This window comes from Prionailurus viverrinus, chromosome D1 (genome assembly GCF_022837055.1).
Source record: "Prionailurus viverrinus isolate Anna chromosome D1, UM_Priviv_1.0, whole genome shotgun sequence".
NCBI classification, from domain to species: domain Eukaryota; kingdom Metazoa; phylum Chordata; class Mammalia; order Carnivora; family Felidae; genus Prionailurus; species Prionailurus viverrinus.
The window spans coordinates 66,185,756-66,211,316 of NC_062570.1; the positions used below are offsets into that span (position 1 = coordinate 66,185,756).

General features: G+C 35.4%; 1 protein-coding gene across 2 annotated transcripts; it reads right to left on the reverse strand.

Moving 5' to 3' along the window:
* Window positions 1-255: 255 nt before the first annotated feature.
* Window positions 256-25,299, reverse strand: TMEM41B (transmembrane protein 41B). Of its 2 annotated transcripts, none has more exons than XM_047878920.1 (8): window positions 25,177-25,299; window positions 24,930-25,055; window positions 13,846-13,963; window positions 11,428-11,556; window positions 6,356-6,449; window positions 5,693-5,797; window positions 4,445-4,583; window positions 256-2,633 (listed from the first exon to the last, which is right to left on the reverse strand). In XM_047878920.1, the coding sequence occupies exons 2-8, from the start codon at window positions 25,048-25,050 to the stop codon at window positions 2,464-2,466; spliced, it is 876 nt and encodes a 291-aa protein (XP_047734876.1). In that variant the 5' UTR covers window positions 25,051-25,055; window positions 25,177-25,299; the 3' UTR covers window positions 256-2,463. The 2 variants fall into 2 exon arrangements, with proteins under 2 accessions (XP_047734876.1, XP_047734877.1); XM_047878921.1 differs by having other exon boundaries at window positions 24,930-25,052; window positions 25,177-25,258.
* Between the last annotated feature and the right edge of the window lie 262 nt (window positions 25,300-25,561).

The window sequence follows — 25,561 nt, forward strand, 5'->3', positions numbered from 1 at the left end:
TTCCAAGCAGGCTCCACTCTGTCAGCACACGGATGCATGTTTAATCAACTGAGCCATCCAGGCGCCCCACCTCTACAATTTGAAAAGTTGATTTAAGACTCTCAAAAGCCAACTATAAAAATAAAAGGTCTTCAAAATTTTCTTTGTTCTTAGAGGTGAAAATATGCATCAGAATTGTAGGAGAACGTTACTTTTTATTCAATGCAAGTTTGTTTTAACATAAATACTTCCATGAAATAAATCCCAAGTACTACATTTAAATTTTTCAGTACAATTTATTCTTATTCTTATTACATTTTAATTTGCATTTATTAAGTATCTTGGAAATATTATATTCAAATAGAACTCCAGAGAAAGGCCATTAACTAATTATTTAGCAGTCTCAGTGGGTCAGCTACCTAGTTAGCCTATTTGCCTCTCCCAGTGTACACATACTTGCTCTCTGGTGGTTATTATTATGTAATTGTCTTCAAGATGTGGCTGAAGCTTGAATCTGGTATCAGACCAAGTCTACATATCCATGAATATAGACCACTGACTACATTTAGGGTGCAGCCAATTACGATGAATCTGAAAGAGACTGGCTATTCTCTTGGGAGAAGAATATATACCCCACCCAAGTGGCAGCTCAGTTTTCTAAGAAACTCAGAAAAAAATAATCCGCGAAGGGATAGAATCAATGATAAGGATAGGGATAATACTCTGAGAATAAACATAATATATACACACTGGAGTAAATAGGCTTCTCTTGAGTCCAAGCTCTTACTTTTATTTTTAAAAGTCTGATAAAAATGTACTCAATTATATTTTATACAGTAATATTTAGTGAACTTTGTCCAAAAAGACTTCTGTTTTTAAGTTCATTTGTAAAAATAACAAAAGCTTTATCACTCAATCTCTGGCCAATAAGGAAGGAAGAAAAACCTTGCTAGAAATGAATACAAATAATTTCACACAAAAGGCCAGGTGACGTAAGAATAGTATATTAATTAATATATTTTCTTTGTATTTACAATAAATCCATTTGTTAATACTGTGATAGAAAAAATAATCAGTCCACATTATGTAGTAGAAACAGGCTTTGAGGATGACCATTCCTCTCACAATAAAAACATACAAGGATTTCTCCCACAGCTAAAGTACTTTTCAACATGACAGTCTTCGGTGAAGGTAAAACTGACAAAGTACCTTAGATATCAGCTATGTCCTAGAATCAGGAAATCAAGGGTATTACCATTAAGCAAGCAGCAGAAAGCTGTTTAAGCTTTTCCAGGACCATTTAAATAGAGTAGTTACCATGTAAGGATTTAATTTTACTTGGAGTTATAAAAAGTAAACACACTAAATTGGGTAACTGCATTAATCAAAAGCAGCCCCAAACAAAAAAGCTATCAAAAAAACCCAAAACAAGGCATTCTTATATCATGCATAAAAAGGATAATTATATAATACATATTTTAATGACCAGACCAATAAATAAATGAGGTAAATTTTACAGTTATTGAAACAAACTATATTTAACCACTTAAGTGTTGCGCTACCACTGCTTCCGTTTCAAAATATAAAGTAATATAATTAACCTATCATCTAAAAACTGCATACTTTGAATGTTTGTTTTTGATCCCCTTTTGAGATAGTAAAGGGGGACTGTGTAACAAAATATTATCTGAATATAAATCATCAACACCAATATAATACAATTATCATGTAATTGCCATTTTTATATGCACAGTAGAAATACTGTGAAAGCTAGAAAAAAAGATGGAAACAGACTGGCCAGAATTTTAAATTTCAGACTAACCCATGATAATCTAGAACAGGAATAAACAAAAATAAAATTTACACAACAGATACAGCTTGATATCCTTTCCAAATTCAGTAGTCCACCAGATGTACCTTCTAAACAAATCCATTACCTCAAAGTTAAAAAAGGAAGAAAACGTAAATCTCCTTTTTGAGCTTTAGTTTTCAAGTTTACGCTCTTGAAGAAGGCTAACATTAGCAAGAACTGCAATACTATTTTTAAAAATCTAGAATCTTTCCTTTCATATTTTGTATTTGCTTTCCCTATTTCAGTTATTAGTAAGGGAAAAGAGAGGAAAATATTAAATTATCAAGTCAAGAATAAATATGATAGCCAGTTCATGAAACTATTAAATTGAATCAGTTGGATCAAGAATTTCCCACTACACAGCTACTGATTATCTACAGCTACCGTTGGAGTAGTAATTTAGAAGATGTCTATCGTAACTACTGACAGTACTTTTCGTAACATATCAATTTCCACTTTTACTTTCTTCTCTCCCTTACCTCTTACATGAATTATTTTAACTGTGTGACAGGAAATTTTATTTTACAAACTCATTTCAATTACTGAAGAGGTGATTTTAACACCTAAGCCTGCCAATCCTGAGATGATGATGATGATGATGATGATAGGAAAACTGAAACCCAGATGACTTCTCACTCAAATTTCTGCTTTAGTTTTTTTTGGAAGATGGCTGGCAGAATAGAAAGAAGAGCCAAAATCATTAGAACAAATACTGAGTTCCAGGAAACAGCTTCCCCTGCTGTTGTAAGCTGGTACAGTGTTGTTCCTGCCTTAATCGCTACAAAAGAGGGAGGTGCAACACCTAAAAGAAAAAAGAAAAACATAACCATTTTTAAAAAATAAAATTTTATAATATATTTTATATTCACAAAATTATTCAGAACTCAAAACAGCACTGACATTATTCTAACACTTTGTAATGTACTATTTTAAACTGATTTAAATAAACCCATGTTTAAATTTTAAAAAATTAAAATTTTCTGTGTGTATAAAATTTCTTACAAGAATATAGTAATCTCTGTTTTGGTACATTGTTATTTAATTTAAAGCCCCACGGGGTGCCTGGGTGGCTGAGTCGGTTAAGCATCCGACTTTGGCTCACGTCATGATCTCAGACTGTGGTTTCAAGCCCCGTGTCAGGCTCTGTGTGCTGACAGCTCAGAGCCTGGAGCCTGCTTCTGATTCTGTGTCTCCCTCTCTCTCTGCTCCTCCCCAGCTTGTGTTCTATCTCTCTCCCAAAAATAAATAAACATTAAAAATAAATTAAAAATAAGGCCCCTCAAGTTTATTTCCATATAAAGAATTCAATCTTTCAACTACCTCTGGAGGATAAGGAATTTAAAAATTCAAGAAAATTTTCTAGAAAATAATTTAGAACATTTCTTAACAGCTTTTAAAAAAAGAATGTGCTTTGATCCAGCAATTTGCACTTTAGGAAATACTAATGTACCTGAGCAAAGACCTAGGCTCAAGGATGTCCATCAAAGCATTATAAACAACAAAAAATCTGGAAACAATCTAAATGTTCAACAATAAGATTGAGTAAACTGTCATTCATCCTTGACAGAATATACTTAAAATAAAAATGAAGTGGTAGGAGATACTCAGATATGGAAAGATACTCAAAATATGAGTAAGAACAGTTTATACCACAGCATGGATGGAACAACTACATTTTATTAAAAACCAGAACAAATTGGAAAAGTCACTTTAGCCAAAGTTGAAGTTAACTAAATCTGTGGGTATTCCATCTGTAAAATTAAAGAGATGGGGACAAAATTCTCTCTTCTGATTCTGTAACATTATTTTACAAAATCCAAAATATCCCTAAGATTTTTAAGTTTCTCAATGAATTCTTTAAGAGCAGCAACAAAAAACTGATTTTGATTATTCTTTTCAAGATCTGTAAGTATTAACTTAAACTTTAACTGATACTTAATACAAGAGGTCTGTTCACTTCATTGGTATCTAAACAACTCAAATTAAATTTGAAAGAAAAGCAGAATACTCTTACTAAAGAACCATCAGAATTCACAAAATACATAAGCATCTTTACGTCCACTAATTAATTTCAGAATGAAGTGCCAGCTCCTTGAAAGCAAGAATCCTTGTTTCCCCCATACTTTTCGTAATGCCCATAATATGTCAATAAAAAGAAAATAGAATCAACTCTATTGAAAATTAAAGTTCAGTATTTCAAAATGGGCACTTTTATTATGATTAAAAAAATATCCAATAAAGTAGTCTTCTTTAAAAGAAGTAACACAAGGGCGGCTGGGTGGCTCAGGACATGATCTCACAGTTCCCGCACTGGGCTCTGTGCAGACAGCTCAGAGCCTGGAGCTTGCTTCGGATCCTGTGTCTCCCTCTCTCTGCTCCTTCCCCACTCATGCTCTGTCTCTGTCTCTCTCTCTCAAAAATAAATAAACATTAAAAAAAAAATTTAAAAAAAGGAACACTTAAATCAACACAATCCAGCAAACATTTCAGGATAGCTATTTATGTATGCCAGGCTCTGTGCTGAAATATGTGCAAAGAACATGAAATCTAGCCCAGCTGGACACTGTTAGGTATGTACACGAGTTCTAACACAGCGTGAACCAGAGGCCTTACCTAGAAAAGTGCCAATAAAAAAAACTTTTAATGGCACATTTATCACAGGGGATGTGATATTAATAAACCAATTCGGCAGAAATGGTGTTATTCTCAAAAATATAATGTAGTTAATGAGATGTTCTCTATGACGCTCAACCTGTCATAAGAAAGAAACCAGTTAGGATCAAGATGAGGCCAATATCGAGAAAAAATTCCTTAATATACTTATTTCAAATTCTCATTCCCTGATAGTTCAGAACCTATCCAGCAGAAATGATCAACATAGGAACCTGAAAATGACAATGATCTCATTACCAAAGCTAAGTAACATGAGATGAGTTTCTTTTTTTTTTTTAATTGTACATATAGCTTAATGTTGCACTATTAGATGGCTCAACAATGACCCTTTACACCTGAAAGAGCAAAATTAAATTTATAACTATACATAAGATACATATCATGTGATTAATTTTTAACTTCCTATAATGTAAAAGGCTAGTATAGCACATCAGTAAACCTAGCTTCTAATTTAATCTTTATTTTTGTGTTATGATATATATTACATAAGTGATTCATTCATTAGATAAGTGAGATTGAACAAGTATAGGGAGATATTTAGTCAATTAAATAAAAGCAGTTTATACTTCTATGCTTTACAAATAATGATTGTGATTTGCAGCAAAATGCTTAATTTCTCATCTCCTAGTTTGTAAAACAAAAGGGTAAGGCAGAACGATTTCTGCAATTCCTTTGAGATTTAACAGGTTGTTTCTTCCAATTCTTTCTAAAAATAAGATTTTCTTAGCAACATCATATTAAACCTTTCCGTGTAGTGGTGCCTATATTTGTCATTGCATGTCTTTGTAGAAATCCTGACTAAAGAGAACAGTCATTTCTACTGATGAAATACATTCAAGGATTTGGTTGATAAAAGTTTTTCAGTGACCCCCTGACAGTGGACTGCATCAACACAAAACAGGTGAGGAGTCCAAATATGTGAATGTCTTCACCAGAATGATGACTTCTCTGCTCTGACTGAACTTACTAGGAATGAAGAATTACAATTACTGTTACAGTACAGAAACTGCATATTTGAAATGATTAACATTCATTATTTGCCTACTACTACTATAATTTACTTTGGTCAAAAATCATTTTTATTAAAGCCCTGAGTCTGGGTTAATTTATGTAGGGACTATACACTGACCTCCCAATTAGGTACAGAATGACACTAAACAACTTAAAAAAAAAAAAATACATGTTTACCTGTTGTGACCATTTTACTGCTTTCTCTGTTAGGTATTTGTATACAACTGGCCTCCCAACTAAATAGGAGAGCATATAGCAGAATGAGGCACCGAGTCCAGAACACTAGGAAATAACAAAAAACCATAAGCATTGTGTACTTTTCCATCTTAGTCACATGGATATAGTCACTTAAAGCAAAGCTCAACTAGTATATATTTTGGGGGGTTAAGGGAGGGTACTCTACATGACATCTCTCGTGCAGAGAACAAGAACCCATCTGATCCAGTCCCTACTCAGACCAAATTATAACTAAAATGAGAATAACTAAAACAAACTAGCACTTATGATTAAACTTAGTGATTACATCCAAATAGTTAATAATAGCATCTAGCTAGCCTAAGAATAAAATTTAAAAGCGAATTTTTTTTCAACTGCTATGCTTGAAAATACCACCTCCAGCTCTGGACTTAAGTCTGTGATGCCCCTGTTCTAGGAAAAAAGCAAACTATAACATCTGCTTATCGGGGGACTTAAAAGATATTACTTAAACATTAATCACCTCTTAAAACTAATGAGTTTATGTTTACACAAACTAGTGGGACCAGATGCCATCCTTCTCCCTCATCATTCTATCAAAAGCTACTTTTTTTCTAGTCTCCCAAATTCATTTTATATACTTACCAAACAAACAAGAAATAAGGCTAGCGGAAAGGGATAAAGAAACCCTGAGAGTATACTGAGAAATATAGAGCCTGGAATAGCAAATGTTTGCAAGCTGTTAACTTCTAAGTTAAGGATTAAAACATAATACAATGGAATTTTTAAAAGACAAATCAAACATTTCAGAAAACAAGTATCAATAGAGAAGTTATCATGTTAATAAGATTATATCTGTATCTCAGTATTAAGAAAGCAAAATTGTATCTAAAAGTTTAAAAAACCATCAGTTATGATGCCTTTAACTCTAAATTGACCATTTTCTAGCATTATTATAAATACAATGCTATTAAGAGTGTGCTACTGAAAGAAAAACCAAGACAAATACCCAATGTGTTCCAGATAAAGAACTGGGCACTTTGGCAAAAGAAACAAAAGGGAGGGAAAAAATAAAAGAGAGAGAAAGAGAGAGAACAAAGGTCTTCAGTAATCTTATATGCTTCTCTAATGCACTGCATTTACTCCTAAATGTGTTCAAGAAACACGGTTTCTGTGGAAATCTAGGGTATGATAATTACTTGTTTCTAATTTAACTTATAAACATTTACCTCAATGCACTACTCATTAAAAAAAAGGATAGGGGTTACAGAATAAAGATCACAAACCTTACTTTTAAGAATTATGCTTTTTACTACTTCCTGTTTGCTCCCAGTTTTAGTCTGGAATCCCCCTACCCCCTTTTAAAAACCCCTAACATGATTTACTTACAAGTCAGAGTGAATTCCTTCAACGTCTATGCTTCTTTTAAAATTTCTATCTTCACCCATTCTCCTACTCTATTCATGTTTTCATCTCAATCTCCTTTCTTTTTTCTGGCTTCTTTCATCTTCAGTTTCTTGCTTTCCACAGGATCCCTGCTGTATAAACCCACTCTGATGCCTATGAACTCAAGAAAACCTAGGCTTTCCTTGACCATCGTATTCTATCCAGCTAGTGTGCCTCACCTTCACTTCCTCAGAGGAGATACTCTCCCTGTCTCCTTGCAACCTGACTTACTCATCCACCCGTCTCACGGCCAAAAGTAATGATTTTTTCCTGTTTATTTTTTCACTCTGACTTAACTCATTTTATAATTTTGTAAAATATTTACTTGGTTCTAAAGTCAAATCTACACAATAAAGTACATCTAGAGAATGACTTCCATCCCTCTGTCATCTCTCTCCCCACAAGTAAACATTGTATTGGCTTTTAAAAATACCCTTTCTTGGGACGCCTGGGTGGCTTAGTCGGTTAGGCATCCAACTTCGGCTCAGGTCATGATCAGGCTTGTGAGTCTGAGCCCCAGGACTGGCTCTGCACTGACAGCTTTAAGCCTGGAGCTTCCTTCAGATTCTCTCTCTCTTTTTGCCCCTCCCCTGCTTGTGCTCTCTCAAAAATGAATAAACATTAAAAAAATAAGTTTTCTTTTCAAAAACAGATAAATTATCTCCTTGTGTATGTGTGTACTCATATCATCCTCCCCTGCTTAGATAAAACATTGCATACTGACTTACTATTCTGCACCTTGCTCTTTTCATTTAACATTAAATCCTGGAGGTAAGAATGCCTTAACCACATAGAGAGACATTTCTCATTTTTAAATAGCTAGAGTACACTCCAGTGTTTAGACTTGCCATGGCTTATGCAACCAGTTCCCTACTGACATTTGGGTATGGATACTTCTATTTGAATATTTAAAATTCTGCATGTCCTAAATCAAAGTAAATGTTATCTTCCTTTCCCAACCCTAAACAGGGTCCTCTACCTATTCCCTTTTTTCTCTAAACAGCCCAAAATACAAAGCCAAAGAAAGGTAACCACCAAGAACAAAACTGGTATAATATTGATAACTACTGAAGCTGGATGATGGGTACACAGGAGTCCACTGTATGATTTTCTCTACTTTAGTGTAGGTTTAAAATTGTCCATAATAAAAGAAATTTTTAAATTACCCTAAGATTTTAGCCTTAGGGAAATAAAAAAAGAGATGATGCTGACACATTTAACGTCATCCATAGCTCAAAAGTCTTCAGTGACTACCCAATATCACTGAATATTCTAAATTCCTCAGCCTGTTACTCAAAGTCCTCTACAGTCTGAGTGCAGTGTCTGTCCTATCTCCCTACACTTGTGTCTCTATCCTCCCCTTTTCACACCCTATAGTCCAACTAAACTGGGTAACTGATCACTTGTTAGCCACACCCTGTGCTTGTAAGCTCTGCTCTAGATTTGCTCAGAATGAGACTGTGCCATCTCTACCCATAATTCCCTAGTGCCCCAGATGGAAATAGTTGTTCTACCTTTGAATGCTCAAAACACTAGATTTGTACTTAGAATATAATTAGTAAATTAGAAAACTGATTATGAATAAAATAATTATAATGTAAAAAGCCATTTATATTCAAGTTTGACAATACATAATACCAGTGAAGGTACTAATACTACACTGCTGAAGACGGTGGCCACTAGCCATATGTAACTATGGAGACACTGAAATGTACGTAGTCTGAACTCAAGTGCTATGAATGCAAAACACACAAATTTCAAAGACTTAGTGTGAAAAAAGAATGTAAAAATACCTCAATTTTTAAGCTGATTGCGTGTTAAAATGATAATATTTTGACATATTGGTTCAAGTAAAATGTATTACTTAAATTGATTTCAAGTGTTTTTTTACTTTTTCTAATGTCAACTAGAAAATTTAAAAATTACATGTTGTTCAATTATATTTCTTTCTATTAACACTGTATCCGTTATATGCCCTAAGATAAAGTCTTTTCTCTTTTTTGTTCACTGAATTTTAAAACGTATCTTTTTAATAAAGAGCTTAAGATTCAAAAGTGAAAACAGAAAATATAAGACAACATGAATTTAACAAGTTATGTTATAAAAATCTAAAATGAGATGTGAAATCATTACAATCACTTACATATCAAGGCAACAATAACAATATGCAATAAAACCTCCTGAATTGACAATATTAACCAATATATGTATTTTTACTATTAACCAATATTTAAAATGTAAAACTTAGGGGCTCCTGGGGTGGCTCAGTCGGTAAAGCGTCTGACTTTGGCTCAGGTCATGATCTCGCGGTCCTTGAGTTCAAGTCTGGCTCTGAGCTGTCAGCATAGAGCCTGGAGCCTGCTTCAGATTCTGTGTCTCCCTCTCTCTCTCTCTGCACCTCCCCTGTTCATACTCTCTGTCTTTCTCTCTCTCTGTCAAAAATAAGTAAACATTAAAAAAAATTTAAAAAGTGATAAAATTTAAAACTTCAAACCAAATGTATTTTGTAATAATAAAGCCCTTCTTATACTTTCAATTCACTTTCTATAGGACAGTTTATCCTTTTCTACCAATTTGCATATGGATATTAAGACAACTAGGCTATAACATTTATAACCCCAGAGATTGTCAAGATCCATTTATGCTAACTGGTTGGCTGACCTTATGAGTGGGTATCTCCTTTATCCCTCAGACATGTTATCCCTCCCAAAGCTGAGAGGCAAAGTAGGGTAAAAAAAAAAAAAAAAAAAAAAAAAAAAAATGACTTTCCAAAGTAAACAAAAACTATATGCCTTGTTCACAAAAACCTTATAAATGCCAAATTAAAAAAAGGAATCAAGTTTTTATCTTACTTGAGGAAAATATTTTAATTTATGGTTAAAGTGTATAGAGTCAAAATAACCTTTAAGTCTAACACTAACACTATGGTTTTCCCAGATAGGTTCTAAAATGGAATTAGTAGGAAAGGGGAGCAGTTATGGATTTCTTAAAACAGTTTATGTATTATTAAATCACTTTACAAATAGCTGCCAAATAACCTGCTGAAAGACAGATGCATAATAATTATTCTCTAAATTTTTCCCAAATTTGGATTTTTCTCATAATAAATAAGATGACAAAGCACCTAAATAAAAACGTATTCTCACCAGGTAGATAAAGGAATAATGTTTGTATTATCAGCAAAAGTTTTTGTTAACATACTTAATAACAAACTGTTTATGCTAGGAATAACTGCTATAGGGTATTTAAGAATATACTGACAACATTTATATAAGGAGGCAAGTATAGAAAAAAATATATATATGTTAAATACATAATATCTAGTCTAATATAAATCCAAGAAAAGAAAATGCTAATGAATTTTACAAGAAAAAGTTTTAATTGCGAAGTCCCATAAGCCAAAAGAAATTCAGGAAATAAAACAGGAAGCAAGAATATAAAGAGTTTGAGAGAATTAATAAAGTAACTAGTTTAACTTTAAAAAAAAAATGTTGGTTTCAAAAGGAGAATGATTACCTTTACAGGATCAAGAGATAATGTGTTTCATTAAACGAGAAGATTTGAAAATAGGTTGGATTAAAATAAAAGATACAAAAATCAGATTGAAGTTAAAGCCCGTAAGTGGAAGACTAATCACCAGTAGCATAAGCAGTTTGAAAATACGCAGGAAGAATAAAGCTATTTTCCTGACTAATTAATACAACATATATTTCTATAAAACAAAGAAATACATCCAAGAGTTATTTTAAAAATTTATATCCTTTGAATGACTAATTTTCCACTTAAGATCTTTTTACAAAGAAACCATTAAATGGAAGAAAAAAATCACAAACAGAAAGTTTTATAACACAACATGTATAAAAGCAAAAAATTAATTACAAATTATATCTTCAAACCTAAGGGAGTATTTTTAAAAATTATGCTGTGGTGACTATTCAAAATAAATAAACTAAATTAAAATAATCAATTAACTAATACAATCATAAATTAAATAGATAATTATCTTGAATAATGCAGAGGAGAGGAAAATGTTTATGATAAGTGAAATAAGCAGAATACAAAAAAACTGGTAGTAAATATTCAAAAATAATAACTGAGTTGAGGAGACAGGTTTAAAGTGAGAATTTTTTCCATTTAATTTTTCAATATTTTATTTAATGTTACATGAAATTAATAACTTTTAAAAGAAAAAATAGTTATGCATAACAGACCCTTTAAGACCTCTTTCTTGAACAAAACTAGATTAACAGTTTTTTTAGTTAAAAGGATACAAAATATATGTAGCAAAATAAGCTACAAGTACTTGTACATAAAAGGTGTCCTTATATTTGGATAAAACTTTTCCTAGAGCCTTGGCATCATCCATATCTCTGGGAACCTTCATATTCACTCTTTCTTCTCTAAAGAAATAAAATTAAAGTGAAAAATTTTAAAGCAGAAATTTGCCAAGATAATTAATATCAAAATCAAGTTCAAAACATGAAGTTTTATCCAAAATGATTTGGCGCTTTGATCTGTACTATATTAACCATAATTTCATAAGTTTTAAGTTCAAAAGTCTATAAATATTTGTTCTTAATGATTTAATATAATTTCTTGAGACATGTTATCTATGTATGAAAGTTCAGAATGACCCAAACTAAATTAGATTAAAAGCATTTGCTCCAACGCTGGTATAAATTTTGAGTTAAAAAGTGAACTGATGTTAGCATATTCAAAACATATTTAACATCATTTTGGGTAATCCTCATGAGAAGCTAAAATCAATAATTAATTACAACTAAAATTAAGTAAAATTTTTGATGAATTTACAGTTCACATATCTTCTGGAATATTTCGACTCAAAGTTCAGATAAAAACTTACACATTTTTCCTTTTCTATTAATCTTACTTTATATTTGGTGCCTTATTTGGAACTGAATTTCTTACTTATAAAAGGCTCAAATAATTACGTTTGTGTTTAATGTATATTGTGCCCATTTGTTTACATGATACAATTTAACCAATCTTGCAGAACAATGATAGACTGCTGCCTAATTTCTATAAAAATAGTAGGTAAACTGTGATTTCTCATTTATAAATTTAAAAACCAAAAAACTCTTTATAGGGGTGTGTACACACACACACACACACACACACACACACACACACACACACAAAGAAATAAGCGGAACATCACAGGTGTATAACAGCACACTTGTACACAAGTGATGTTATCATTCTTAGAGCAGATTGGGAGCAAAGACAACCTTAAGAGCCCTCTTTCAGTCAGCTCTTAACTGCCTCCTCCTTGACCAAAACCAGAAAGGACCTAAAATTCAGTAACACTAATAGTAACCTAACAATATAACATGCTAGCCTCCCAAAGGCATTTACACTGACATAAGAAATCAAAGTATGAAAATAAAAATAAGTTTAATTACAAAAATTTCAAGCATGAGGAATTGTTATTGAAAGGAATTTAGAGGAAACGGGAACTTCCAAACACCCTGAAATCATATTTCACAGTTCTCCATTACCATACTAGTCTGGCTCTGGTTGAAAGTCTAACTACATTTTAAAGTCTTTTATGTAATCTATGATTAACATAGGTTGGTATTACTGTGGTTAAACAGCCCTGGGATATTCTGCCTTCTTAAAGTATGTTTCAGTTCCATAATCTCTTCCCTAAAATTCAAAAAACTCTGAAAACCAAAAGTTTTTCATATTTTTGTCAGCAAAAATTGACCCACACTTAAATATCATAGTCTTTTATCATGCCCATTCCTCTGCAAAAAATATTAATAAATTTGATAATGGGATCCTTCCCCAGATCCTGCTGGAGGTACTACATAACAGACAGTATTTGTTCCATGTTATCTGTCCAAAAATGGAAAAATTCTAAATTCTGAAACACATTTCACCCCAAGGTTTTGGCTAAGGAGTTTTGGATGTATTTAAGATAATAGTTATTTTTTAAGTTATTAAAATAGTTATTTTTTAAGTATTTAAGATAATAAGTTATTTTTTTTATAAAGTCCATTTCACTGTGAAAACTACCTATTCAGGTCATATCATTTCCATAAAACAGAGAAAAGAAAAAGAGCTAGGAGAGAGAGATGTGGTGGGGATAGAAATGAATGAATAGAAGCAGACAAACTGATCACAAGAAGGAAGGGAGAAACATAGATGGAAAGGTAGGGAAAGCAGAGAAGAGCATCAATGGTTTTCAAATCACAGGTGTCTTTTATGGATTTTAAAATAAGCTTGCTTGGTCACTACTAGCACGAAAAATTAAATAAATAGAATAGTTTAGAAAATATCAGAGACCACCACCTGTTTCAGGAAACTTTAATTTTGTATGTATACATGTATGCAAGTGAGCGGGGTACAAGGGACAGGCACATGCCTGCAGGATCATGACATAAAAATCTATTTCTTAATATAGTTATATATATTTTTTTAATTTGAAAGCCATTAGAAAGATGAGGCTTTAATTACAGGAGCAGTGCTAGGAAAACCCTGCACAGAAAATCAGGAGGCATATTTGGGAAAGAGTATTTAAATAAGTGTCACTAGAGACTTGCTACAAATCATGATAGCTAATATACACTCACCATGACAGTTCTGTTGCTTCAAATTAGTTTAACTTTTAATCTACTTTATCTATAAATGTCTAGGCATTTTTCAGTTTCTTTCTGTATACTTACTCACTAAGCTGAGGAAAATTTTTATATACCAAAAACATAACAAAAGCTGCAGATAAGAAAATGGACACCAATATAAGAAGTGACATTCTTGCTGACCCAGCTTCTGCACAGGCTTTTTCTGAAAGGGAAAAAAAAAAAAAGCTATAATTAAGATAAATATTTTTAAAAGACAGTATTCTAAGTCAGCAAATAATTTCCTTAACGACTTTCCTCCCCAATAAACTGTTCATACTTTTGCTCAGTTTTAACATAAAAATTTAACTACTAATGTATTTGCCATTTATTAACCAGGCATATTGCTTCGGGGGGATATACCCATTTCAGAAGCATGAAAAAACAGAACACCAGAATTTGCAGCACTGATTTGCTGATAAGCCAAAGGAGAAAAGAGGGCATTGCTCTAGTTACTATCACTGACTTTCAAATGTATTTATATTGGGAGCTGACAACATAGACAGAATGCCCTCTTAGGAAAAATGAGGTAAAGTGGCAATTACTTCAACTGTCACAAGAACCCAGAAACTGACTAATACAACTGGTGAATGTTAATACAGTACTTTTTATACCAAACGCTTCAGAATATAGTTGAGCCTCAAATGTTTTGGGTGGCTCTCTGGGATTCCAAGAATGGCAGAATTTGTTCACATTCCCTCACAAGGTACTCTTCGTGTTATCTAAAAAATTATATGCAACATAAAAGTATAGGGTCCATGAGTGGCTCAGTCGGTTGAGCGTCTAACTCTTGATTTTGGCTCAGGTCATGATCCCAGCATCATGGGATTGAGCCCAGTGTCAGGCTCCTTGCTGAGTGTGGAGCTTGTTTAAGATTCTCTCTCTCTATCCCCTGCTCACATGCTCTCTCTCTAAAAATAAAAATAAAAATAAATAAATAAAAAGATAAAAGTATGGAATGAGATCCAGGAAAGAGCAAGTAGAAGAATGAGCAAGAATGAGCTGTTTTTATCAGGAAGTAGTCAATAGTGGGGAGGCAAGGCCAAGATACCTTAGTAGTGCTCTCTGTGGAAACAGAAGTGGTCGCATAATTTTTATTGCGCACATTTACCATTATTCCATGTACATACTTTTAATGCTCAGGGGATTAAAAAATATATGTATACCATAAGAATTACTTTTAGTTCTCTGAGAATGAATCTACCACTATGCCCCTCCCTAACTACTGCCTGTGCAACTTTTATACATACTTTTTATGAAGTATCCTAAAACAAATGCCTGTACTCTATTCGTTCATTTGGCAAATTCTTCTTCTCAAACATTTATATAAACATATTAGATAGGTGTCACTGCACAGTTGAGTAACACCCTCCTCCTCAGGGAAACTTTCTCATATTCCCCTTCCTCTCAAAGGGGCTAATCTCGTTGGCCCTATTACAGTTTGATTCCAACACTCTACCTTCCCAAACAACAGAAGGCTAACTTGCCCAAGGTTGGACACCTGACTCAAGTAGAAACTCATTATTGGCTGACCAAATTGTCTCTTGAAAATTTGAATTAAAAGAGATACTGTTGTCAAGAGGTGGTATGTCTTGAGGCTGAAAGATCAAGCAGTGAAAGCCACAGATAATGACAAGGCAGGCCAAAGACATGTACCAGAAAATCTAAGAGTGGAGGTTAAAACAAAAACCCAGAGAGCCCAAGTGGGAGCTATAGCTAACCTACTTGTTAACTTCTAACTTTCCACTTCCCTTAAAGCCTAGCTATATTTCATTTCTTGCTCACGGATGCCAGTGAGATTGCCTCTTTAAAAAAAAAAAAAAAGTTTTAAGCGTTTATTTTTGAGAGAGAGTGAGCATGGCAGAGGCAGAGAGAGGGAGACACTGAATCCAAAGCAGGCTCCAGGCTCTGAGATGTCAGCACAGAGCCCATGCAAGGCTTGAACTCACAAACTGCGATATCATGACATAAGCTGAAGTTGGACACTTAACCAACTGAGCCACCCAGGAGCCCCGAGACTGTCTCATATATTTAGAAGAATCTCCTTTTTTATTGGTGCTAGTTTAAACTTATTTCTGCTCCTTTCAACCAAAAAGCCTTAACTAAAAGACAAACTTCATTTTTATACCTTGTCTCATTTTATTGTAGTTTTATATATTTTACAACTGAATTGGTAAGATTTCGCCCAATTCTATGTTAAACATGGAGCAATACAAACCACCTAGCTCCACGCAAGGTGTATTGTGTGAACTACATGAATTGGTATCACCAGGAGCTTGTTAGAAATGCAGATTCAGAGGGCGCCTGGGTGGCTCAGTCAGTTAAGCATCCGACTCTCAGTTTCAGCTCAGGTCATGATCTCCTGGTTCTTGAGATCAAGCCCCGCATTGGGCTCTATGCTGACAGAGCAGAGCCTGCTTAAGATCCTCTCTCTCTGCCCCTCCCCTGCTAGCTCACTCTCTCTGTTTCTCAGAATAAACATTAAAAAATGCACATTCTCAGGCCAACCTGCCAAAACTACTAAATCAGAATCTGTGTTTTAATAAGATACCCAGGTGATCTGCATGTACATTAAAACTTAAGAGAAAACAATATGGCCCACTTTGCCTATTTTATAGGTAAGTAAATAGAGGCCCTAAGGAGGTTGCGCTATTAAAAAAATTCCTAAGGAACCGAATGGCATAAAGTATATCCCCAAAGCCCTTTAATATCCATGTATAATCAACTCACAATTTCTGCTATAACACAAATTGCTTAGGTTTGGTGCTTTGATATACCAGATACAAATTGTTCTTATCTGTTCATTAAAGCTGACTTTCTGAAAGACAATATTAGGTTTATCAAGCTCTAGTGTGTGAACACTAAAGTTAAAAAAAAGACTTTACTTCAAACATTAAAAAAAAAAAAGGACTGTACTTCAAAAACCAAGTTACAAATAGAAATTTACTTGCTCATATCATACTTTTTTTTAAATATTCTTTTTTTTTTTAAGTTTATTTATTTTGAGAGAGAGAGAGAGAGAGAGAGAGAGAGCATGAGCTGCAGAGGGGAAGAGAGAGGGACAGACAGAATCACAAGCAGACTTGGTACAGAGCCCCACGTAAGGTTTGAACTCATGAACAATGAGATCATGACCTGAGCTGAAATCAAGAGTTGGACGCTTAACTGATGGAGCCACCCAGGCACTCCACTCGTATCATATTTCTAAAATTTACTGCAGGAAGCAATGGGATCATAAAATACTACAAAAGATGGCTTCAATGGAGTAATAAACCAGGATGCCTGCCACTGAACACTATAGTTCATTAATCCACTAATGTATTTGTATGTTTTGCAGCACAGAAAATTAAACAGAGATCTTAAACATCTGAGGTGGGCATAATATGAAAAGACCTCTGCAGAATCTTATGATAACAAATGCCTAATTGTCCATATCTTTGCCTTGGTTATGATATCTAATTCAATGCTTCTCTTGAGAATTTAAGAAATCATATTTACTCACTCTAAAAAGAAAAGAATAATCAGCCAAAAGTGACAAAAAAAAATCAGTGTGCAATAAAACCAATTCAACCAAAAATGTATTTTTTTTAATTTTTTAATTATTTATTTATTTTTTTAAAAGTTTCTTTATTTTGAGAGACAGAGAGAGCAGAGGAGGGGCAGAGAGAGAGGGAGCCTCAGGGAGCTCGGCACAGAGCCTGATGTGGGGCTTGAACTCATGAACCGTGAGATCATGACCTGAGCCAAAACCAAGAGTCAGATGCTTAACTGACTGAGCCACTCAGGCACCCCCAAAAATGTGATTTTAAATAGAAAATCTACTGAAACACAAACTTCTCACAAGGCTAAAATTTTATTTTCCTACTTTGTTAAATAAAGAGGTAATCCACAGGAAAAGAAATAAAAGTAATATATAAACATTGAGGTTTATGGCATAGTTTTCTATGGGCTGACATCAAAGCAAAGTTTATGTACACACACATACTCTGTACAATTATCCGAAAGGCCTGCTACTTCTTAAAGGCATGCTACTTTTAAATCTACCTGGAATTAACTTGCTCAGCCTTCACTTTTCACTTACTTCCCTGCTTGAATCAAGTCCAGAGTACAAAAAGGACTGATACAAATAATTTAATATTACTGGCATATTTTAAACTCTTCAAAACCACTGTTTTTTTTTGTTGTTTTTCATATGGCAGACATTTGTGCACACAAGAATTACTGGTAAGAATAAATGGCTGATATCCCCCCAACCCCCACCTCTTTCCTGGTACTTTCCTTTAGGACTTCTCCTCTGCAAGGTATGCAGTCAAATGTAGAGTTGCTTAGGACGATCTGCTGAGCATCTATTATGTACAAAATGTTTTCCTCAATCTCTGCTTCTAAGAAACTGATAGCACCATTAGCTAGATTACCAAGGAATGAATGGCACAAAGGGGTTTTGAGTATATAGGAAAGCAAGATTACTGGGCTGGAGTAATGGAGGCAAGATTCACAGAGCAGGTAGAAACGTTGTTGAAGACTAAAAGATAAGAAGAATTTACAGCTTTCTAATCCATACTGTAGTTAAATATAAAAAGATTTCAACAGGTTATACAGTTCTCTTAAATTAACAATTAGGGGTGCCTGGTTGGCCCAGTCGGTAGAACAAGAGACTCTTGATCTTGGGTTGTGAGTGAGCCCCACATTGGGTATAGACATTACTTAAAAATAAAATCTTTAAAAAAAAATTAAGTAAGACATTAAGCAAGCTAGCTTTAAAGTTAAACTATAATATTTTCTTCCCATTATTCATTTGCCAGTCCTAAGTAAGGAGTCAGAGGGAAGAAAGGTGTCAGGCAACCTTTAACTGGACTACAGAACACTACCCTGAATGCTCCCAGAGTACACATTTCTCTGACTGCTACTTGTCTTACAGTTGGATGATGAAACACATAGACATTTGAATAAAATTAACCTCCATGTTTAACTTGATACTTATTTTCTGCACTCTTTAAAATTAGGAAAATTTTGTCAAGCATTGTGTTCAACAGTAACACAGAAAACTGATGAGAATGCAGAAACTAAATGACCTTCAATATTGAAGCTCTCCTTTCTTTTTAAAAAAAATTTTTTTTTTAACGTTTTATTTATTTTTGAGACAGGGAGAGACAGAGCATGAACAGGGGAGAGTCAGAGAGAGGGAGACACAGAATCTGAAACAGGCTCCAGGCTCTCAGCTGTCAGCACAGAGCCAGACGCGGGGCGTGAACTCACGGACCGCAAGATCATGACCTGAGCCGAAGTAGGCTGCTTAACCCACTGAGCCACCCAGGCACCCCTGAAGCTCTCCTTTCTTTCACACTAACTGGTAACTAGGGGTTGTTAGATATTATGATTCAACAATTATTCTTGAGTGTAATTCTATTAAGTCCAGAGACTAGCATGTAATTGATTTAGAGTTCTACACAAATAAAAGTTGAAAATCTTGTTTTAATAATAATTATGCATCTATATGTATAGCATACATTTTTATAATGTGCCATGTCATTTAGCATTTAGAGCTACCCACAACAGTACTTTACACATTCATTAACCTTCACATCTTCCATCATACTAATTCCCAATCTGAATTATCCCCATATTTTGCTTTCCAACCTCCTCCCAGGGGAAAATTACTATTAGACTACTAGAGAAAGTCAAGATTATGTTCTCTTAGCCTCCAAATTCACAATTTTTTCTATCTTCAAATAAGGTTATCACTAGCAAATAATCATTTCACAGCACACATCAAAAGGGCTATTTCAAGTCTCTTCAAGCCTTTAATTCTATCTTCATCAATGCTCAAACAATGACACTCCCTCCACACTTCAGTGAGCTTCCCAATCTCTACCTTAAGATCTATTCCTCAAATTATCCTCCCTTGCTCCTTTCCCCTTATCTTTGCATTAAATGCCAACACTTCCTTCCAGATTCTGCTCAAAGAATTGTCTCCTTTCTATGCACCCAGTATCTTCAATTCTTCCTCTTAAGATCACCTTTTCTCTAACTCCTAATATGCATATATCCATTCTGAAAAGTCATAACCTTAATGGCCCTATAGTAGCTCCCTATTTTCATTATTTTCATATCAAAATCTTTTGAGGGGCATAGGGGGGCTTAGTCAGTTGAGCACCCAACTCTTAATTTCGCCTCAGGTCATGATCCCAGGGTCATGGGATCAAGACCAGAGTCAGGTTCCATACTGATCATGGAGCCTGCTTTAGATTCTCTCTCTCTCTCTCTCTCTCTCTCTCTCTCTCTCTTTCTCTCTCTCCCTCCCTCCCTCCCTCCCTCCCTCCCTCCCTCCCTCCCTCTCCCATGCTCACTCTCTCTTAAATACATACATACATACATACATACATACATACATACAAAAAAAACTTTTGAAAAGCAAAATCTTCCTAAATCTGCAAGATTTTAGGAATGACTCTACTGGTCATCAGGTCCATCAGGTCATCAGGTTCTCAACATTCAATGTTTTCTAAACTTACTTGATTCTACCATGAAGAAGCAAAAGACCCATCTCTTTACAGAAACTCTAACAAGTGTTCAAGGTCACAAGAATCTACTGCAGTATTTTTGTAAGTAAATTTTATTTCAAGGGCTTTAGAATTTTTTTTAATTTTTAAAAATAAAAAAATGGTAGCAGTATCATCAAGTATAAATGTAAACAGCTAACTATAAAATACAAATAATTGACTATTACACACACAAAACATGTTTGTAGGTAGCAGACAAAACGGCACTACCAATTTTGTACAAAAGCTCATTCTCTAAGGATTATGCCCTGCAATTGTGGTACCATTCAATCCACATACCTTCAGACTCAGTTAACCACTTTCAGATGCTTCCCACCACCATTCACCAAAGACTGAGATCAAACTTATAATAAATTTCTTCGTAATCCTAAAAGATTCATCATCCATTCAGATGATCCACCCAGGCTCAAGTCTTTAAGGTTCATTTCTATTCAACTTTAGCCACCCACTTCCAGGAACACACTAAGTTCTCACATCCCGAGACAGCTCTACCCTGGACATTTTAAATTCCAACATGCTATTCCTTGATCACCTTTATTCTTTCGTGAGCTTATTCCCTCCACTTTCTCCCTTCTCTTGGGCTCACTTTTCTTCCTTCCATGCCCAACCTCGATTTCATGATGTATCATCTGAAGCAACACCTTTGATAAGAATCCTTACCCTTTTCTTATATCTAATCTAACCCAATACCAGTAATATAAATTCACCTTCTTCACGAAGATGGTTGAGCACAAACAGAGAAAAATCATGAGTGACCCATCACAGAGATCCATCTTTGGGAAAACTGAGTTAGCCTCATTCCTACTCCCATTTTTTTAGGTGTCAAACATGAATCAGGTTGAGCCAATCTGATAACAGTGATAGGTTCAGGGGCAAGCATTTGATCTGAGACAGTCTAATCAGTGTGAATATTTAGATTTTTTTATTGGCAATGCTAGGAAAAACATTATCAAAGTTATCAAGGACGTATTTAGCTTACCTGGACCTTCACAAGAAATCAACCTTAAGGTAAAGCTGACATCAAAGATATGAAAGAAATCTGATCCTGATCACTGGGCTCATTGGGCCACTGGTTCCAGGCTGAAGCCAGGGAATCCCACTTAATCTATCAATTTTTTAGTTATATATATCAATCAACCTTCTTTCAGCAAGGGTTTCAATTGTATTTTCTATTGATAAGCACAAAAATCCTGACACATAATATTTTGGTTGAGACTGTCTCAACAAATTATACTAACACCTTGGTTGACATCCAGTTGCCAATTTTAGTCTTAACTCCCGGTTATCAGTAATCAGAGCTTCTTTCTTCCTCTAAGCCAGTACCTTGCTCACAGCAGATGCTCAAAGAATATTTACTGAACCAAATAAACAAGGCAGGATCTAGAACAGGCATCTGAGAGAAATACCCAAATACATAAAGCCTAAAAAGTCAAATTAGACTAAAGACATTTTAAACTAAAGTGTGCAATACATTATTGTTGTTTATACTTATGATGTTGCTAGACAGTCTTCAAAGTTGAACAATATTGTCTTCTAAAAGTAGTAAAATCAACTTTGAGACAATGTTTCTCCAACATTTTTGGCTGCAATCATAATAAACGGCTTTATATCATGATTAGTACACACAAAAATCTATAAAACGAAAAATAAAATTCAAAGAACACTTATGCCCTACTACATGTGAAGCACTCTATTTTCTCTTCCATTTTTTAAAATGACTCATCATTACCCATCAACTGATCTCACAGTGCTCTCGCTGCTCACAAGGATGATGATCTATATATATTTAAAAAACACAGTCCTAGCAGTTCTCTTGAATCGAAGTGGGAAACTTCTATGACTTGCTAGTAAACAAATCAGCCAGAACAAATAACACAGGAGAAAATAAAATACCCTCATTCAGGCACTCTTGCATGTAGATTAGATCAAGAGCCTCGTAAGTGCTTCTTACTTACTCTTCCTCATCATGCAAGAACTAGACTCTCAGTGTTATTATCTTGGTCAAGTCTTCACAGTGGTCCTCACTCTGTAAGGCTCAGATGTTAGACTAGAGATCAGAGTCATAGCAAGGAATCCACTAAAACATACCAAACACTGCATGTAGAATGTAAAGTAGTTCAAGCATACACACAATGACAACTATTTGTCAAAGTTACATAGATGTATTTCTCAATCAAGAGTTAACTAAAATTTGGGGCGCCTGGGTGGCTCAGTCAGTTAAGCGTCCAGCTCTTGATTTTGGCTCAGGTCATGACCTCACAGTTCACAACACTCAGCCAGCCCCACATCAAGCTCTTCTCCTTCTCTCTCTGCCCTTCCCCCACTTGCTCTCTATCTCTCTCTCTCAAAAATAAACATTAAAAAAAAGTTATTAAAATTTTTATCTCTTCTCCAAAACCTTTAATTTTTTTGAGATGTTAAACTAGATACCATCTGCAATTAACAAAAATTGCTTTTCATAATCTGGAAAATTGGTTGCTAAGTAGTTACTAATGACACCACATCACCAGCTCATTACCATTACCATAAGCAACCAAACCCTATCATGTAAGGGATCTACAAAATCTTTTGCCCAGAGAAAGAATTCCTAACACTAATTAAAGAGAGACACAGAGACAGAAACGGAGAGGCAGAGAAGAAAAAGAAAACACTGGAAATCACTAATTAACAGGATGGATCAAAAAACTAACTTTGCAATGAGGCACCGGGGTGGTTTGGTCACCTGGGTGGTTTGGTTGGTTAAGCAACCACTCTTGGTTTCAGTTCAGGTCGTGATCTCTCATGGTTTGTGAATTTGAGCCCTACATCTGGTTCTGCGCTAGCAGTGCGGAGCCTGCTTGGGATTCTCTCTCCCTCTCTCTCTGCCCCTCCCCTGCTGTCTCTCTCTCAAAATAAATACATAAACATTAAAAAAAAAAAAAACCCACTAACTTTGCACTTAAATCCCTCTGTACCAACATTATTTTGATCATAGTCAACCTTATCTCCTACTATACCCAACAGAAATCCTCCATTCCTGACAAATTAATGTTAATAAGTTTGCTGACATAAAGATTCACACTAACTTTCCAGCTTAATGTTTCCTCCACCCAGAATCCCTTACCTTCTCTCTAACAATGCAAACCCTACTTCTTCCTGAAGGCATGCCTTCATATCTCCCTCTATCCTTCTATAGATGTGTAGTACACAGAAGTCGTTTGATAGCATCATAAAAATAATTGTGTTAATGGGTTATTCTAATGATAAAAGATAAACAATTATAAAAGCATTTTGGAGGTTTCAAGGTTTTATTTTCCAAATAGCTTTAGGTTAAAACAACAAAAATCAGTAATAAAAAAAATTGACTGCTACTGCAAACCAAATGACAATCTTTAGAAATGATCTATCTGGAAAGACTTCCTGAAGAAGTCTTCAGGACACACTTGGATTACTGTCACTCTCCATAACAGCATCTTCAAAACAATGTTCCTTTAATTTAGAGTGGATTTATACTTAAACAACAATTCATTTCTGGGGTTTTGAAGTTATTTGGCTCTACTGTCTATAAGATGGAGAAATACCCAAATACATAAAGCCTAAAAAGTCAAATTAGACTAAAGACATTTTAAACTAAAGTGTGCAATACATTATTGTTGTTTATACTTATGATGTTGCTAGACAGTCTTCAAAGACCCTCTCCCTACTCATCACCGGTGGTGGACCACAATGGCCATTTGTTACGATCCCTTCAAGTTTATGGGCTTTTTAAAAATATTTAAAGAATTTAATCATTTTAACTTTTGAAAAGCAGTGAAAACCTCTATGCCAAGATGGAATCAAAGTATTTAGCTTCCAGGTATGCTTTCTTCTTAAAATAATATTTAAAGTTCAGAGAAATGCCAGAATGGTGTAATGGAAAAAAGCTTGAGAATGGGAGATCTCAGCTATGATAATAATTAACATTTATTTAGTCTCCACACAAGCCATTACACTAAATGCTTTACATCCATTATTTTTGCGTAATCCACACGGCAAACTAAGCTATTATTACTATCACCTTTGTCATCCCCACTGTACAGTTTAGACACTGAGTTTTTAAAGATAACAAGTCCAAAGTCATAAGTGGTTGAGCAGGCCACTTGGAAGTGGCAACTGGACATAGTTAAATCCTTGCTCTTAACTACTACTTGACTAATCTTGTGACTTTATGCAAGTTCCATATCCACTCTGGGCCTCAGTTTCCTCATCAGTGAAAATAAGGCAAGAGTCTTTAAGTTCCTTCCAGCTCTGTCTAGCTTCAATATTATGAAGCTTACAACCTCCCTGAGCTTCAAACAAGCCAGTGTCATCACTTCTTTTAATTGAATTCAACTACAACAGCATTTACGAGCCACCTCCTAAGTGTCTGGCCTTGAGGTGGGCAGCGGCCCAAGCAAGCCCAGGTCCCTAAACCTCTCTGCTCCCGCGCCCCTGGGTGCCAAGCAGGCCCCCTCGAAAATCCCTGGGACAGACCGGGGTCCTTTCTACTCCGAAGCCCCTCCGGCACACTACCCCCTCTGGGCCAACCCCAGCTCTGATTCCGGTTCTACTCACCCTTCAAGTAGTCTCCGCTGCCTGGCGTCATGAGACCGCGCGTCCCCGCTACCCTGTCCCCCACAGGGGTCGTGTGGAGTGCCCCCGTCTGCGATCTTTCGGCGACTCTGCCTTTCGCCATGGCTGCTGCAGGGAAGGTGAAGGAAGAGAGGTGATGCTGCCCCCGCTTAACAACACCTCCGCCTCAGGCTCCTTACACCAGGGGCCGCAGCCGCAGCCACAGCCACTTCCGGGGCGACCACCTCACCTGAGACGACCTCAACCCGGAGAGCACAGCGACGCTCTGCTGAAACCTACAGCGCCCACTCGGAGTAGGCTCCGCCCCGCGCCACCCCCGTGCCTCGCGCGCTCACGCTCGCCCAGTAACCGCGAGACAAGTCAGGGCCCTGACCCGCCCCGTTCACTGTCCCGCCCCTGCTCACGACTGTATAGAGCATGCGCAGTCGCAGTCCCGGAGTCGGTAGTAGCTTGAGGACAAGAGGCATCTAATGCGCAGCTTTAATTATCCGGAAGTGCGGTCCTTGAAACTTCAAACCCTTTGTCCCGGCCGCCGGAAGTGCCCGCGAGTGATTAGTTGGCGTTTCGCAGCGAATGGTGATTCAGCTTACTGACTTCACCAATTCTCCAAGCGG

Excerpts from the sequence above, each read along its gene's own strand:
- TMEM41B (XM_047878920.1), bottom strand. The coding sequence starts at position 25,050 with ATGGCGAAAGGCAGAGTCGCCGAAAGATCGCAGACGGGGGCACTCCAC. Across the intron at positions 13,964-24,929 it reads CAGCGGAGACTACTTGAAGG|AAAAAGCCTGTGCAGAAGCT; the intron begins GTGAGTAGAACC and ends TTTCCCTTTCAG. Across the intron at positions 11,557-13,845 it reads AATTTTCCTCAGCTTAGTGA|AGAAGAAAGAGTGAATATGA; the intron begins GTAAGTATACAG and ends TTATTTCTTTAG.